The sequence below is a fragment of the Calypte anna genome, unplaced genomic scaffold (genome assembly GCF_003957555.1).
Source record: "Calypte anna isolate BGI_N300 unplaced genomic scaffold, bCalAnn1_v1.p scaffold_47_arrow_ctg1, whole genome shotgun sequence".
Taxonomy (NCBI): Eukaryota; Metazoa; Chordata; class Aves; order Apodiformes; family Trochilidae; genus Calypte; species Calypte anna.
In genome coordinates, this window is record NW_022045515.1 from 1 (window position 1) to 16,959 (window position 16,959).

Here is a 16,959-nt window from a genome sequence, read left to right on the forward strand (position 1 = left end):
GGACATGTGTGCATAGCTCAAAGTGCCACTGTCCCCAGGTCTTCGTTTAGGGAGGACACGCAACCACGCTCCTCAGTTTCTTTTGTGTTTCATGCCAGCAGTTGGGTGAAACTTCAGTATCCAAACGCTTGTAACACAGAAGAGGGTATTTACAAACTATTTTAATATAACAAACCTTAAACTCTCCACAAAGAGAACAGAACGGAACAGAACAGAACAAAACATGTAACAAAGGCCCAGGTTTTCCTCCAACTCTCTGGGGGAGTGACACCCATTTCAGCCCCCTCTGCTCTTAGAGGCGATGCCCTTTTTTCCCGTTGGAGTGGGAAGAAAAAAGGATGTCTGAGGGCTTCCTGCAAGGTAATTCGCTCGGCTGGGTCGTACTGCAGCATCTTCTCTATCAAGTCAAACAGGTGGCAGTGTTCCTCAGTGCTGCAGGTCGTGAACGCCTTTGGGAAGAAGACAACAGAAGATGTTTTCCTGATTGCGTCCTTGCCCTTCAAGCTCCTCTCTTCCAAAGCCATTTCCCTCTCTTCTCTTACCTTCAGTGGCTTACAGTGCTGTGAGACGTATCTGCCAACGAGGCTGTGTTGGTCCCACACCAGCCGGCCATTAGAGAAGTATTTGCCTCTCCTGAAAGAAAGAGACTTTTGTGTTTCTCCTGGAACCAAGAGTTTGCTCTTCAAAGATGCTGCTTTGTCCCTGCGCTGGAAGCTGTTTGTCAGCACCTTTGTCGAAAATGGGGGACTGGCCTGGGAATCTTGGCACAAAAGCAGCCAGCTTGTTCCATTGAGCAAAAGAGTGATTCTGAGTATCTAAAAGTACGACTTTAAAAAGGTGCCACTTCACCAGATCTGAAACCAGATTTCCATTGAACCCTAGCAGTCCAGGTACAGAAAAGTGTCATTACCTGGTTTTCTCGATCATGTCTCTTGGCAAAGGCCCCAGGATTCTCTCCATCCTTGCCAGGTGTTCTAGATCTTCATGGGCATGGAGGGTAATCTAGGTAGACATTGTTGATTGTTAGAGGGAGTAATCAAGAACTCCCTTACACTGACCTGACTTCCTATTTGACTGTACCCTGAAAGCAATAATCCATCCCGACTAAGGAGAAAAGAGTGGCCATAATCACTTGTTTCCTGGAAGAAGGTACAACCTCCTGGAAATTTTTCCCCTTGACCCAGCATTATTTTAGTGGTTGGTGCTATTTGTTTTTCTTGGCTCGTAAATGTCCGGTTTCATCAGTATATCTCAGGCTGACAGAGTTTGGGTAGTTGCATGGTATTTGGTGGTGCTGTCAGGCAAAGCCACACGTGGTATTAGTGCTGCTTGGAAATTGCACCCGGTGCCGGGGTCACCCTTCATGCCAAGCTGCTGCCCCAGTGTTTGCTGAAAGCAGCTTGTGCAAGTCTCCTGCCGAGACAGTTCCTTTGCGCCTACAGCTTCTGTTCTCCTCAAGGCGGCCTTGCAGAGACAAGCAGCTGCCTTTCTTGCGCAGACCCTTGCCCTTAGCTCCCACCTCTCCAGAGCACATTTGCCCTGAGTTGGGCAGCGTGGTACGTGCTGCGTTGCTTGGGGTTCCTAGTTGCCTACCGCAAACACTGGGAATCCGAGGTAGTATTCAAGGAGGATACAGCCTATACTCCAGACATCGCATGGCTGTGACCATCCCAGGGCTGTGGAAAGATTCAGAAGATCCATGTTTGCATCAGGCTACAAAGAGTTGAACAGCTCAAGCAAGAGGCACCACAGTGCTGTAGCAGCCTTCAAGAGCGCAGCAGGAAGCATCTTAGGCCAAAGATGTGCCTAAGAGACACCTCCTGACCTAGGATGACTTCTGGAGCTCGGTAGGGCCTTGTAGTGATGAGAGGGCAGTGAGGCTCGTCATCCCTTATCACACTCCCAAAGTCGGCCACTTTGATGGATGGGTCTTTGGGTCTGCGCTCCACTTGTTTCTGCAAGGAACCAGTGGGATGGCTGAGCCCAAAGAAAGCCAGAGGGTGGCTGAAGGGGAGGTGGGGATGAGGACAGCAACTTACCAGGCTGGTGTTGTACTCCTCTGTGTACTCAGAGTTCACAAGTAAAATATTCTGCGGTTTTAAATCTGTGTGTGTCAGCCCGTTGATGTGCAAAACTGCAAGATAACAAGGCCAGTTAGCTCATCCCCCAGGGAAACTTTAACAAGCAAACAAGAAGCGCACTTACAGCTGACAGCCTCGCAGACCTGGTAGCCCATCTGTCTGATGTGGTCCATCCTGAAGGGCAGGAAGGCATTTGCTGCAATGAAGCTGTAGGTGCTGGGCCCCAGCAGCTCAAAAACAATACACACATGGCCCTGGTGCTGGAACCAGTCCAGCATTCGGACGCAGTGACTGCAAAAGCAGAAAAACAGAGGAACTGTCACAGGCCGTTGGATCAGGCTTCGCTCCATAGCTCTTCTGTTCCAGAAAGCAACGTCTGGGAAAGCTTAAAGCCAAAGCACAGTGCGGTTGGTTTTGTCTACTTACTGTGTGCCGCTGGGGTCCAGTGAGTTTAAATAGTACAGCATTGAGACTTCTGCATAGTATGCCCTGCCTGGGTCGACCTTTCTGACAAACTTCACTGCCACATGCCTGCCGTCCCTGGAAAGGCAGGTTTTCAACAACAGGGGTGAGACCAAGGAGGACTTGAACCTAAGAATCGTCAGGAACTGTCACCACCTATCTTGTTTATAACAATGGGAACCTCATCAGAAAAGGTCTTCAATTCTAGAGGACGTGTGTGGAGTTGTTAATGTCAGAAGGGTGCATCTGCACACAGGCTCGACTAGAATCTGAACAGACCCCAGGGCAGCCCTCAAGAGCATCAGTCACAAAACTTGCCTATCTTTTAACTGAAAAGACTTACTCTTGGTGATCAATGCATTCCATGACCTGCCCAAAGGTGCCTTCACCCAAAACAGTGACAAACTCATCTGGAAAGAAAAGAGCTCTCAGTCACACCATGTGTGAAGTTACTCAGCGCTCAAAGAAACAAGCCACCAAACCCAAGTGGTGTCCCAAAGCAGCAGAAAGAAGGAGTAGTTTCTTCTAGACTGTGCCTTTTGGAATGGAAAATCCCCAGCAGCTGGAGAGATGTTACTGGACAGCTCTCACCGAGGCACATTTCCAGGGATCTCATTAGGAGCTGGCTCATGAACTTGATGTACTGTTTTTTGAGGGGGAAAGGGAGGAAAAAAGGAAGAAGGTGTGTAGAGAAGAGGAGGAACAGTGCCCACCCCCAAAGAACAACAGTCAAGAGAGAAAGAAAAGACTTGCAAAGCCCCCTCCCATCTTAGGCTACAAGGACTTATTCTATCGGAAATGTTAAGAACAGTATATACATCTTGCACTTAGCAGATGTCCTGTCTGACGTTCTGGGTGTCCCTCCTCCTCCTCGTGCTCCATACTTCCAGGACTGCTGCGTGGAGGACTCATCAGGGTGGTCTAGGTAATCAAGAAATGCGGGTGATTTCAGGTCAGAGTTGGAAATGCAGCGGGCAGGGAGATATTGAGGCATTCAGGTTACGGGCCAGGCCCCAAGGAGTGGCCAGGAGCATTTTTAGATTTAGTCCCCAGAAATTCCCATGGCTCAGAGTTTACATTCTAGGAGGAAAACACGGCACAGAGCGTATTTTCAGAGGAGATTCTCCAAGTGGCAAAGCAATGCCAAATGTCAACACAAGAGCTTTTCCCTGCACAGGTTGGTTCACTGACTTCTACTTTTAGGATTTCGCTGCTGTTCTCTCTTTTTCCTTTAACCTAGTGGTGAAATTTGAATGCAATTTTTCGTGTCCAAGCTGCATCTTGAAGTGCTGCCAAGCACTTTGGGAAGGGGGAGGAGAGGGAAAGAAGCTCCCCTTTGTAGAGAGAGGCAGCAGGGAAAGTCCTGTTTGTGGCCAGGAGAGAAGAGCTCTGTCTCAGAGCTGTGGGTGTGCTGTAAGCCCCCGTCCCTGCTGAGGTGGCTGCCTGGGCACTGTGCCTGTCTCATCCCTCTCCCTCACCTGCACCTTCAGGCAGCCGGGGCTGGCCCCATCCCCCTTGTCCTTGCTCAAGTAAAGAGCTTCCGGCGTCTGGAACTCCTGGAGCGAGTCCGAGTCCGTGCCTGAGGAGTCGTGTTCCGGGGGCCTGGACAAGAGCTCCCAAGTGGCCTCAGAGTCCTCATCCTGGCAGTGGCCCGCTGCCTCCTCGGTACAGCCTGCAATGCTGACCAGGGGGCTGCCAGCACCCCCCAGGGACAGGCGGGACTGGCAGGTGATGGGAATGTCCAGTGCTGTAGGCAGCAGCTCCTCTCTGAGGCACGCAGAGGCCCTGATGTTGTCCTCTGGCGTACAGGCTGACTCCGGGGTCTCCTCTTGGTGCCCCTGGCTGAGGCTTCCCCTGGAGGTGGGCTGTCTGTGGTCGGGCTGGCACGGCTGCTGGGTCAGCACGGTGCTCAGCTCCCGTGGGGAAGCTTGAGAGACACCTGCATCGAACACCTGGCTTACTCGAGCCCTCCTTCTTTTCCAGACTTTCCACCGTGAGCCCTTCTTCTTGGGGTCTGGCTGGCTCCCTGGTGAATCCGACTCTGGCATTGACCTCTGGGGCACATAGTAGTCCTCGAGGTCACCGTCGTTCTGCTGGTCCTTCCCCAGGGAACAGCAATTCCAGCATGAATGGCGTGGTCGGCAGAGTGGTTGGCCCATGCTGCCGTCCTTCCCGCTGTCTCACGCTAGACTAGATGGTCCCTCTGATGGCCGCGAGAGGTCCCTTCCAAAGCACAGCCTGTCACAGACCTAGGATTATGATGGAACTGCCCTGGCAGCCATTCCCCTGCCCCTCCTTTGAAGGCGTTCCGGAAGAATCATGGAATCCTAGAATGTCATGTTGGAAGGGACCTCAAGGATGGTCTGGTCCAAGCCTTTTAGGTAATACTCCATTTTCTGTACGATGTCTCAGCACTGTGTTGGGCTGAGACTTCAAACTGTCCAAAGGCAGGGAATCCACCACTTCCCCTGGGAAACCATTCCAAGGTGCTGCGTGTCCTCCTGGTGAGAACTTTTCCCATTGTGTCCAATGGGAATGTCCCCAGAAGCAACTTGTGCCCATTGCCCCTTGTCTTCTCCATGTGACTTCTTGTAAATTGGGAGTCTACTCCTTCTCCGTAGCCACCTTTGAAATACTGGAGGATGGTAATAAGGTCTCCCCTAAGGCTTCTCTTCTCACAGCTGAACAAGCCAAGCTTTCTCAGTCTCTCCTCACGTGGCAGCTGCTCCAGTCCTCTGATCATCCCTGTGGCCCTGCTCTAGCCCCTTCTGCAGCCTGTCCACTTTGTAGCTGCTGTTTGTAGAAGGGGGGGCCAAAACTGAAGGCAATAGCCCCCTGTGGTCTGACGAGTACCGCATAGAGAGGGATGATGACTTCTTTCTCTCTGCTGCTGAGGCCCTTGTTGATGCAGCCCGGCATCAAGAGTTGTTGCTTGCCAGGGACTTGTGAATGAGGAGAGGAGGGAGTGGAGGTGATTCCATGGAATGGTGTGAGGAGGTGACTGGGACATGAGAAAGGAGGTGAATTTCTTGGTGGAAGTCCAGGGGGATGCCTGTTTTCCAGGCAGCACAAGCTTTAAGAAGCCTCCTGCTCTCTGGCCTGTTCCTGGATGCGCTGCAGGCCTTGGTTGAGTGGCTTTACCAGGGGGAAGCCCAGCCAGCTGGGGAGACCAGCCTGTCCAAGGGGAGCTGCATATGAGCCTGAGCCTGATGGGTGGTGCCAGGGTGAGAGTGCCTTTTTTTCTGCCCTTGTCTGAGACAGGAGTGAGGTTGTCTGGCCCAGGAGGCAAAGAAGAGAGGAGCCCAGGTTGTGCCTTGCAGCTGAGCTGTGTGTCTGTCTGCTTGGCTGTGCTGTGTTGAAGAAGGAGGGCAAAAGCAGGACAAAGAGGTGGGAAGAAACCTGTATGTAGGTGAGAGGAGCTGGAGCTGTGTTCTTCTGCGGTTCTCTGTTGAGGGTTTAGTTTTGAAAAGGTGTCTGACTCCACAGGCCTCTCTGCACTTTGGTCTTGGCAGTTGTGCTCCCGGGCTGGGATTAGGTCGTACGTTGCCATCCCTGGGAAGGACTGCTCAAGGCAGTGCCACTGCTTGGCATCCAGAGCTCCTGGTGGTCTGGAGGTCCTCTGCTGCAGGTGAGGACTGGTTCTGGCAGGGTGGAAAGCTGGGGGTCCTGCCCTCATGCCCTTGCACTGACAGGCGCTCGGGAGCTGCCTGCTCTGTGGAGCTCCCTGCCTGCCTGCCCTCTGGGCACAGCGGGGCAAGGGGGGGGCGGAGGGGGAGTGTGGATCCCTGGTGAGGGGGAAAAGCCGAGGTTACAAAGTAGCTGAGCTGCGCCCACGTGAAAGGTGCTGCTGCAAGTGATTGGCCCCATTGGGCTTCTGCCCTCTGTCCCTCCAGGTCTTCCAGAGGTAGCTGGGGAAGCAGAGGAGGACAGTCCGGGTGCTCAATTGCTGCGTCCAGGAGTTCCTCTGGAGAACAGCGGGGACAGGACCTGGGAGAAGGCGTGGGTGCAGGAGCTGAGCTTGTGATGGGACACGGTGTGCAAGCTGTCCACGCCCAAAGAAACGCGAGAAGGTGTGCAAGCTGTCCCTGTCCAAAGAAACGCGAGAAGGTGTGCAAGCTGTCCCTGTCCAAAGAAAGGTGTTGGGGAAACAGTTCAGAAATATACAGGTTGTGAGCAATCCTGACTTACTTCAATTTAGGCCACATTGGATTAATGGTTATTGAGGCCTAGTTAGAGGCTTTCTGAGAATGCGCTAATGGGAAAGTGATAACTTAATTGGCAACAGAAGAGGAAAATAATTATGTGAGAAGATGTTTCCGTGAGAATGTGTACTTGGAATACAAAGCCACCTGCATGATAAGATGGTGTAAACAAGACTTTTCTATATAAGTGACTGCAAGTTCTTAATAAACGATTTCATACAATCATATTGATGTGCGCATCGAATCCTTAAGCCTCCGCAGACTGTTTTCCTACAAATGGCGCCCGAACAGGGACCCAGGGTGGCCTGGAACAGGGACTAAGGACGGCCTGGACCAGGGACTCTCATGCTGTTGCTTCCAGGAGCGATGAAGACAGCTGGAATGAGAGAGGAGCGGAGAAGCCAGTGGAAAGGAGATTGCTGCCCCAGCAATCTGTGTAGCTGGTGCCCGGCTACGGAATAAACGAGCTCGGAATTGAAGAATCTTGCCCTGAGGAAATGGGGTCTATACTCTCTAAAGAAGAATAGGCAGTAGTTAAGCTCCTCCAATGTATTCTCTCTAAGAGAGGTTTATTACACGAAGGCAGGACCCTACGTGAATTGCTGAAATGGGCACAGAATAGAGACTTGATCCCCTCGATGGGCACTGTTTTTGAGTTACCTACTTGGGAAGCCATAGGTATTGCCCTATGGGATAAAATTAGCGAAGGAGATAAGGAGGCACAACGCTTAACGTTACTTTGGAAGTTGATTAGAGAAACCTTAAAAGAAATGAAAAGTGAGAGGTCAGCAGCAGCCTCAGCATTTGCTGTCTTAGCGCCTGATCTACCAGTACCAATGAATGCTCAAAATATGAACTTGACCTCTAAACAGTTATTTTAGGCACCTAAAATACCCTTACCAGCATCTGAAGGGACTGTATTGATTCAAGCTCAGTCAACTGTGCTATTTGACCCTGGGGGTCGGATGAAAAGTAAAAATGGGACCGAGAAGCAAAACTAAAAGCAACCGAAAAAACCACCAGAATCGTCGGAGGACCCAGAGGGAGAGAAGCCGGAGAACACAGGCGAGGGATCTTAGAATGCAGACTCCCTCCCTCGCGCCTGCCTGCCACGGCTCCCGACTGCTCTGCCACCTTTCCACCTCCGATGCCTGATTTATCTTCTTGACCACAGTTGCCTATAATTAATCCTCTGCTTCACCTGTCAACACCATCAGTGCCTGCTATAGGGCAACAACCAAGGAAAGAACTGGGACTTGGAGACAAGCAACTAAGGAAACTGCTGAAGAAACTGAAAGAACCAGAGACCAAGGATGACTATACCCCTGAAAAAACCCTCGTTTTTGCTCCAGGGAACATCCCGAACAATGGGGCACTAATCCATTTTTATCCCCTGATCCGTTCCCTATTCCTGCTCCTATTTCCCTTAACCCTTTAACACCCACTGCTCTACCTCTTCCAGATCCAACATGGGGAGGGGAGGGTAGTGGGGGGGGTGGTAGTGTGTATCCAGTAACTAGGTGGAAGGGAATTATTCAAAATGCTATAGTTGAAGGAGAAATGGTTCCCAATATGAGTCCGATGGTTTTCCAGTGATCGTGGGACCAGGAGGAGGAGGTCAATGGGTTGCATTAGATTGGAAAATGATAAAAGAAGCCAAAGGTGCCATCACGCGGTATGGTTTGAAATCGGTTTGAGTCATTTACTCAATCTCTTTTGCAACACTTTTTACTACTCAATTGTTGATGCCATATGACACAAAAATGCTCATTAATACTCTGTTAGCTCCTTCTCAGCAATTGCAGTTTCATCGTAAATGGTAAATGCTATGTGAAAATGCAGTGATTCCTAGACAGAACACTGATGCATTACACGGAGCGCAAGCACAAATGTTAGTGGGTGCTTGTCCTTTTGTATGCGCAGATTTGCAGGCATAGTTTCAAACTGAAGTGTTACAACTTTCACAAGAATTGGCGTATAAAGCTTTGCAAGCTGTTCATGATCCTGCACAAGCAACCCCTTCTTTTACAAATATTAAACAGAGGAGAGCAGAGCCATATTCAAAATTTGTGGATCACTTATATTCAGTGGTAATATCACATCTTGATTTGTCAGAAAAAAAAAAAAAAAAATTATATATGTCGGCATATGACAATGCTAATGAAAAAACTAAATGTGCATTAGGACTACTCCCAAAGGTGCTACAGCAGCCCAATTGTTAGAAGCTGCTTAAGGTAACAATGCTTAAGATAAAGCTGCTTAAGGATCATAATTGCAATACAGTTCTCAATATTGCTGTATATTTTGGTGCATGGTACACTGGTGTTTCATACAGAGATAAAAAACTTGGTTGTTAATAATACTTGCAGTTTTGGTTTGGGAAATTGTACCACTTCATTATGTTTCAGGGTGACTTTACCAGATTTTAGTAGCAATATCGTTTCATTTTTGAATCTTCTAGTGGTTGTTGTTAATTTTTCTTACATATTGGTGAGGAGTAAGACAGAAACAAAACAAAAAACACAGTTATGAGAGTGAGTATGCCTTTTTGGAGGCTGAAAGTTGCTGTGGAGAGTGAGAGCTGCTCCTCGTACGGAGAGCACCCCCACTCCTGCCTCCGCAGCCGCTTCTCGCCCCCCTGCACACACTGCTGCTGCTCAGAAAATGAGCCCTGCTGCAGACACCACGGCAGAGAAAAAAAAGTGTGTATGTGTGTGTGTGCCTTTGCTGTTTATAGGCTTGGAATTTTGTCTCTGAACAATTTTATTAAGCCTTTTTGGGCTTCAATTTGGCAACCATGGAAGAAACCAGGACTCCACCATGCCATGATCCGGGAGGGGTCTGGGGACGCTTTTGGGGCCCCCCGACAAATTTTTGTCGGATAAGCCTCCTCTACCCCCTTGGCCCATACGTGCCAGTGGACACCTAACCTTCCTCATACTAAAAAGTTATTTAAGCCCTTCCACTGTAGTGTGAAATGGGCTTTTCGTATTGTGTTGTATTGATAACAGGTTTTTGTTAATGTTGTAATTCATGTGATCGCTTAGATGTTGATTATGGGTTGCCTCGTCTATATCTTGATTGTTGATTGTGCTATTCTGTTGCACTGCTAAGCAGATGAACTTAACTTCTGGTATTTTAACACAGATGCTAAAAGATGTTGATAGTGTAAGACATGCAGTTTTACAAAGTTGTGCTGCCACTGACTTTTTATTGTTAGCTTTTAGGTTATGTTGGTGAAGACTTGGATGGAGTGTATTTGCATAAATTTAGCTGATCATTCAGAGTCAATTCACAACCGAAAGCAATTGATTAAGATAACATGAAAAAAGTAACTGTTGCATATACTGGGTTAAATGAATGGTTAAATCATTTAAGGATATGGGGATAGCTTAGAGATTTAATTAGAGAATGTTTATCAATTATATTTGTTATTATTGGTTTTGATAAAAAAAACAACAACAACAAAAAACAACAACAACAAAAAAACCAAACCAAACCAAAACAAAAAAAAAAGGACAGAGCGCGATGTTAAGACATCGCTGAAGTGGACCCTCGAGGGACAGATCCTTTTGCCCCTTATGCAGGACTATTTGGTTTGGCTACTGCGAACTTCAATGGATCTGCAAATAGCCTTGGCATAGTTTGGCGGGGAAATGACGAATTCTTACCCCTTATGTCGCTTGTTACCACTTTTATCTACCATGCAGTAGGAATCATGTAGTTTTTTGTCTGACAGTCCAGTGGACGGCATAACAGTCTTTACGGATGCTGAGAAAAAAAAAATCCCGTAAAGCTGTTGTTACCTGGGAGGAGACACCTGGGCAATGGAAAGAACATTTAATTCAAGGGAAGTCATTTGACTCTTTGCAAACCCTTGAACTCACCATGGTTATTTGGGTTTTTGAAACATGGAATAATACTGCTGTAAATATAGTCTCTGATTCACTTTATGTAGTAGGTATCGTTTTGAGAATGTATCATGCCATTTTGAAGGAAATTTTGAATAAGCATTTTTATTTCTTATTGCAGAAGTTATTGAGACTCTTAGCAGAAAGAGAACATCCTTATTTTATCACTCATATCCGGAGTCATCTTAGTGACCGAGGTTTGGCTATCAGTAATAACTGAGCTGACTATTTAGTTGCACCAGTGTGGACTGGTTCTTCTGTTGATGTTTTTTCACAAGCTCGACAATCTTATGCATTTTTTTATCAAACTGCTAAAGTGCTAGCGAAGCAATTTCATTTACCTCTGGGGGATGCCCAGGGAATTGTGAAATCTTGTCCTGATTGCCAAAAGGTTGATCTTGGTATTGGGATGGAAGTCAATCCTAACGGTTTAAAATCCTTGGAACTGTGGCAAATGGATGTCACTCAGGTACAACAGTTTGGACGCTTAAAATATGTGCATGTCATTACAGATACTTTTTCTATGGCCGTTTGGGCCTCTGCTCAGACTGGTGAGGCAATGAAACATGTTATCAGACATCTATATGTATCCTTTGCTTTTCTTGGAGTACCTCAGTCTATTAAGACGGACAATGGCCCCGCTTATTCTTCTGCTCGTTTTCGACAGTTTTGTGGACAATGGGGTATTCGACATGTTACTGGTATTCCTCATAACCCTACGGGTCAAGCAAGAGTGGAACATTGTTTGAAAGACACTCCTTGAAAGACAAAAAAGGGGGGAGGAAGGGAGTCCTCCTCAGGACTGGTTAAGTAAGGCTGTATATGTCATGAACTATTTACGCCTTACAGGAGAACGTACAGAGCCTCCGATACTGATTCACCAAAAAGCTTTAGCAGACTTTGCTTCGGAACCTTCCCAAAAAATTTTGGTGGAATTCAAGAATTCCATCACTGGACAATGGGAAGGGCCAGCAGAGGTGAAACTGACTGGTCGAGGTTTTATGTGCTGATTTATGTGCTTTATATATGTGCTTATCTGGAGCGCGTTGGGTACTGAGCAGATGGGTTCGACCGTGGAAACAAATGCCTTTAAATGTGGATTCACAGTGATAATATTTCTGATACAAGTATTTGGTTTGGGAGATTGTACTGATTTATTTTATTTTAGGCTGATTCTACCAGATTTTAGTAGTAATAGTGTTTTGGTTTTTAAAGTTTTTGGTAGGTGTTGTTAAATTTTTCTCATATATCGGTAAGGAGTACGATAGATTCATAAGAATATTTTTCAGAGGCCGAGAATTACTGCAGAGAGAAAGAAATCCCCCTCCCCCGACTTTTTCCCCCGCTGCTGCTTTTCAGCCCCCCTTCGTGTGGCTGGTGATCGCTGCCAGCAAGTTTGCTACAGCTGCAGGTGCTGCCTCTGCCCCTGCAGATACTGTAGCTGTGAGCCCTGCCGGAAGGGGGAGGAAAGGACACCACATAGCCTCGTTAAGGAGACAAAAAAAGAAAAGTTTCTCTAATGCCTTCTGAAAGGTATGAAACAGAAGTGGGAAATATTTTTACATTGTTCTGGGCATCAAATGTCCAGGCCTGAGTCTTGGTAGGAAATAACCTGAGGGTTACCTGCTACTCATGAAAGATAGTGATATTTTCTTTTCTTTGAAAGGAGATTTCAGCTATCCTTGAAATAGAATCTTTTTAATGTGTTAAGCCATATAAAAAGATGAAGACATTTACATATTAAAAAAACAATTTAACTTCAGTTATGTTGTGTCAGTACTCTGCTTTTATGCAAACTCCAGTTTTTAAAACAACCTACTTTGATGGTCACATTATTTATAATTTGATCTATTATTTAAGAGAAGAGTTTAAAAGATGCTCAAAGCTGCACTGCAAAATACTGTATACTATGCAGGGAGTGGTGTGATAGAAAGAAATTTCTTCAAGTTTAGTTTGAAACCATTAGAATACATGATTCAATAATAAAACTGTTTTCATTACAATAAAAAAAAAAAAAAAAAAAAAGGGAAAAGACAAAGGAAGAGCGTATACCCTCATGAGAAGAAAAAAGAGCGTGACCTCATGAGAGCACTAATGAGTTGTGATCTCTGAGGTCCCTTCCAACCCAGCCAATTCTATGATTCTATGATTCTATGAATTGCTCAAAAAACAAAAAGGAGAATATGCTGGGGAAACAGTTAAGAAATATACAGGTTGTGATTAATCCTGACTTACTTCAATTTAGGCCACATTGGACTAATGGTTATTGAGGCCTAGTTAGAGGCTTTCTGAGAATGAGCTAATGGGAAAGAGATAACTTAATTGGCAACAGAAGAGGAAAATAATTATGTGAGAAGATGTTTCCGTGAGAATGGTATGTGTAATTGGAATACAAAGCCACCTGCATGATAAGATGGTGTAAACAAAACTTCTCTATATAAGTGAGTGCAAGTTGTTAATAAACGATTTCATACAATCATATTGATGTGCACATGGAATCCTTAAGCCTCCACAGACTGTTTTCCCACAGAAAGGCACCTGGAAGAGGCCTCGCAGAGGTGAGTGGAAGGCTGCATCTGGAAATATTCCTGGAGAGACTTGCTGGGCTGCGGGTTTGTGGCGGGAGGTCAGGAGCAAGCTTGCAGAAGAGGCTTTGCCCAGGGACTGACCTCCTGTCTGAGTAGCAACCTCCTGCCTGCCCTGTTATAACAGGGAGACCTGCAAAGCAGTGCGTTGGGGTCAGTGATTTAGTTCTCCTGTGTCCCAGAGAAGAGCCAAGAAAGGCTGATGTGAAAAGGGAGGGTGAGAAGCTGTCGCCGATGGGCATGGCAGGCATAGAGCAGTGATCAGGCCCTGTCCAGGCGTGTCTGTGCTAATGTGGAGAGCCAGAGAGAGAGCCAGCTTGAAGGTAAGAAAGGGAAAATGGTCCAAGGCCCGTCAGTAGCTCCCATATCAGGTCAGGGATTTAGAGCATAAAGTGGCCAGGTGCCCAATGGGTCGAGAGACATGGAGCTGTGCTGTTTTTCCAGCCCCCGAGTTCTTCAGTACAGCTGATGGCAAGGGGAGGGAGGTCAGGGAGGTGCAAAGACCCCAGAGGTCCTGCTGCTGCTGCAGCACAAAGTGAGTTTCCAGTCCCGATAGCAGCAGGGGGTCAGAGCATTTAAATGCTCATCACCGAGCTTCAGATGTTAGAGCTGGGGTGGAGCAGTGGAGGAGCTGGAGATGTGGGGGGTGTGCAGTGGTGGGGTCACTGAGGTGATGGTGAAAGGGCACTGTATGTTCTGGGTATTGGGATTGTTAGTGTGGAGACCACTCAGCAGGAGGACAGAGCTCTGGGACATGTGTGCATAGCTCAAAGTGCCACTGTCCCCAGGTCTTCGTTTAGGGAGGACACGCAACCACGCTCCTCAGTTTCTTTTGTGTTTCATGCCAGCAGTTGGGTGAAACTTCAGTATCCAAACGCTTGTAACACAGAAGAGGGTATTTACTAACTATTTTAATATAACAAACATGAAACTCTCCACAAACAGAACGGAACAGAACAGAACAGAACACAACACGTAACAAAGGCCCAAATTTTCCTCCAGCTCTCTGGGGGACTGACACCCATTTCAGCCCCCTCTGCTCTTAGAGGCGATGCCCTTTTTTCCCGTTGGAGTGGGAAGAAAAAAGGATGTCTGAGGGCTTCCTGCAAGGTAATTCGCTCGGCTGGGTCGTACTGCAGCATCTTCTCTATCAAGTCAAACAGGTGGCAGTGTTCCTCAGTGCTGCAGGTCGTGAACGCCTTTGGGAAGAAGACAACAGAAGATGTTTTCCTGATTGCGTCCTTGCCCTTCAAGCTCCTCTCTTCCAAAGCCATTTCCCTCTCTTCTCTTACCTTCAGTGGCTTACAGTGCTGTGAGACGTATCTGCCAACGAGGCTGTGTTGGTCCCACACCAGCCGGCCATTAGAGAAGTATTTGCCTCTCCTGAAAGAAAGAGACTTTTGTGTTTCTCCTGGAACCAAGAGTTTGCTCTTCAAAGATGCTGCTTTGTCCCTGCGCTGGAAGCTGTTTGTCAGCACCTTTGTCGAAAATGGGGGACTGGCCTGGGAATCTTGGCACAAAAGCAGCCAGCTTGTTCCATTGAGCAAAAGAGTGATTCTGAGTATCTAAAAGTACGACTTTAAAAAGGTGCCACTTCACCAGATCTGAAACCAGATTTCCATTGAACCCTAGCAGTCCAGGTACAGAAAAGTGTCATTACCTGGTTTTCTCGATCATGTCTCTTGGCAAAGGCCCCAGGATTCTCTCCATCCTTGCCAGGTGTTCTAGATCTTCATGGGCATGGAGGGTAATCTAGGTAGACATTGTTGATTGTTAGAGGGAGTAATCAAGAACTCCCTTACACTGACCTGACTTCCTATTTGACTGTACCCTGAAAGCAATAATCCATCCCGACTAAGGAAAAAAGAGTGGCCATAATCACTTGTTTCCTGGAAGAAGGTACAACCTCCTGGAAATTTTTCCCCTTGACCCAGCATTATTTTAGTGGTTGGTGCTATTTGTTTTTCTTGGCTCGTAAATGTCCGGTTTCATCAGTATATCTCAGGCTGACAGAGTTTGGGTAGTTGCATGGTATTTGGTGGTGCTGTCAGGCAAAGCCACACGTGGTATTAGTGCTGCTTGGAAATTGCACCCGGTGCCGGGGTCACCCTTCATGCCAAGCTGCTGCCCCAGTGTTTGCTGAAAGCAGCTTGTGCAAGTCTCCTGCCGAGACAGTTCCTTTGCGCCTACAGCTTCTGTTCTCCTCAAGGCGGCCTTGCAGAGACAAGCAGCTGCCTTTCTTGTGCAGACCCTTGCCCTTAGCTCCCACCTCTCCAGAGCACATTTGCCCTGAGTTGGGCAGCGTGGTACGTGCTGCGTTGCTTGGGGTTCCTAGTTGCCTACCGCAAACACTGGGAATCCGAGGTAGTATTCAAGGAGGATACAGCCTATACTCCAGACATCGCATGGCTGTGACCATCCCAGGGCTGTGGAAAGATTCAGAAGATCCATGTTTGCATCAGGCTACAAAGAGTTGAACAGCTCAAGCAAGAGGCACCACAGTGCTGTAGCAGCCTTCAAGAGCGCAGCAGGAAGCATCTTAGGCCAAAGATGTGCCTAAGAGACACCTCCTGACCTAGGATGACTTCTGGAGCTCGGTAGGGCCTTGTAGTGATGAGAGGGCAGTGAGGCTCGTCATCCCTTATCACACTCCCAAAGTCGGCCACTTTGATGGATGGGTCTTTGGGTCTGCGCTCCACTTGTTTCTGCAAGGAACCAGTGGGATGGCTGAGCCCAAAGAAAGCCAGAGGGTGGCTGAAGGGGAGGTGGGGATGAGGACAGCAACTTACCAGGCTGGTGTTGTACTCCTCTGTGTACTCAGAGTTCACAAGTAAAATATTCTGCGGTTTTAAATCTGTGTGTGTCAGCCCGTTGATGTGCAAAACTGCAAGATAACAAGGCCAGTTAGCTCATCCCCCAGGGAAACTTTAACAAGCAAACAAGAAGCGCACTTACAGCTGACAGCCTCGCAGACCTGGTAGCCCATCTGTCTGATGTGGTCCATCCTGAAGGGCAGGAAGGCATTTGCTGCAATGAAGCTGTAGGTGCTGGGCCCCAGCAGCTCAAAAACAATACACACATGGCCCTGGTGCTGGAACCAGTCCAGCATTCGGACGCAGTGACTGCAAAAGCAGAAAAACAGAGGAACTGTCACAGGCCGTTGGATCAGGCTTCGCTCCATAGCTCTTCTGTTCCAGAAAGCAACGTCTGGGAAAGCTTAAAGCCAAAGCACAGTGCGGTTGGTTTTGTCTACTTACTGTGTGCCGCTGGGGTCCAGTGAGTTTAAATAGTACAGCATTGAGACTTCTGCATAGTATGCCCTGCCTGGGTCGACCTTTCTGACAAACTTCACTGCCACATGCCTGCCGTCCCTGGAAAGGCAGGTTTTCAACAACAGGGGTGAGACCAAGGAGGACTTGAACCTAAGAATCGTCAGGAACTGTCACCACCTATCTTGTTTATAACGATGGGAACCTCATCAGAAAAGGTCTTCAATTCTAGAGGACGTGTGTGGAGTTGTTAATGTCAGAAGGGTGCATCTGCACACAGGCTCGACTAGAATCTGAACAGACCCCAGGGCAGCCCTCAAGAGCATCAGTCACAAAACTTGCCTATCTTTTAACTGAAAAGACTTACTCTTGGTGATCAATGCATTCCATGACCTGCCCAAAGGTGCCTTCACCCAAAACAGTGACAAACTCATCTGGAAAGAAAAGAA

General features: G+C 47.7%; 2 protein-coding genes across 2 annotated transcripts; both read right to left on the minus strand.

Annotated features, from left to right (window-relative positions):
• Positions 1-253: 253 nt before the first annotated feature.
• LOC115600346 (dual specificity protein kinase CLK1-like) lies at positions 254-4,702 on the minus strand (the record flags this gene model as incomplete). The annotated part of the gene is made up of 11 exons (XM_030468757.1): positions 4,022-4,702; positions 3,362-3,464; positions 2,887-2,953; positions 2,508-2,621; positions 2,206-2,372; positions 2,040-2,134; positions 1,826-1,955; positions 1,594-1,676; positions 911-1,002; positions 543-633; positions 254-449 (listed from the first exon to the last, which is right to left on the minus strand). Coding segments are annotated over exons 1-11 (1,819 nt in total), but the record flags the coding sequence as incomplete, so codon positions are not given.
• Positions 4,703-13,697: 8,995 nt separating this feature from the next.
• LOC115600347 (dual specificity protein kinase CLK1-like) lies at positions 13,698-16,921 on the minus strand. Its single transcript, XM_030468758.1, has 10 exons — positions 16,878-16,921; positions 16,499-16,612; positions 16,197-16,363; positions 16,031-16,125; positions 15,817-15,946; positions 15,585-15,667; positions 14,902-14,993; positions 14,534-14,624; positions 14,261-14,440; positions 13,698-13,706 (listed from the first exon to the last, which is right to left on the minus strand). The coding sequence occupies exons 1-10, from the start codon at positions 16,898-16,900 to the stop codon at positions 13,698-13,700; spliced, it is 984 nt and encodes a 327-aa protein (XP_030324618.1). The 5' UTR covers positions 16,901-16,921.
• Between the last annotated feature and the right edge of the window lie 38 nt (positions 16,922-16,959).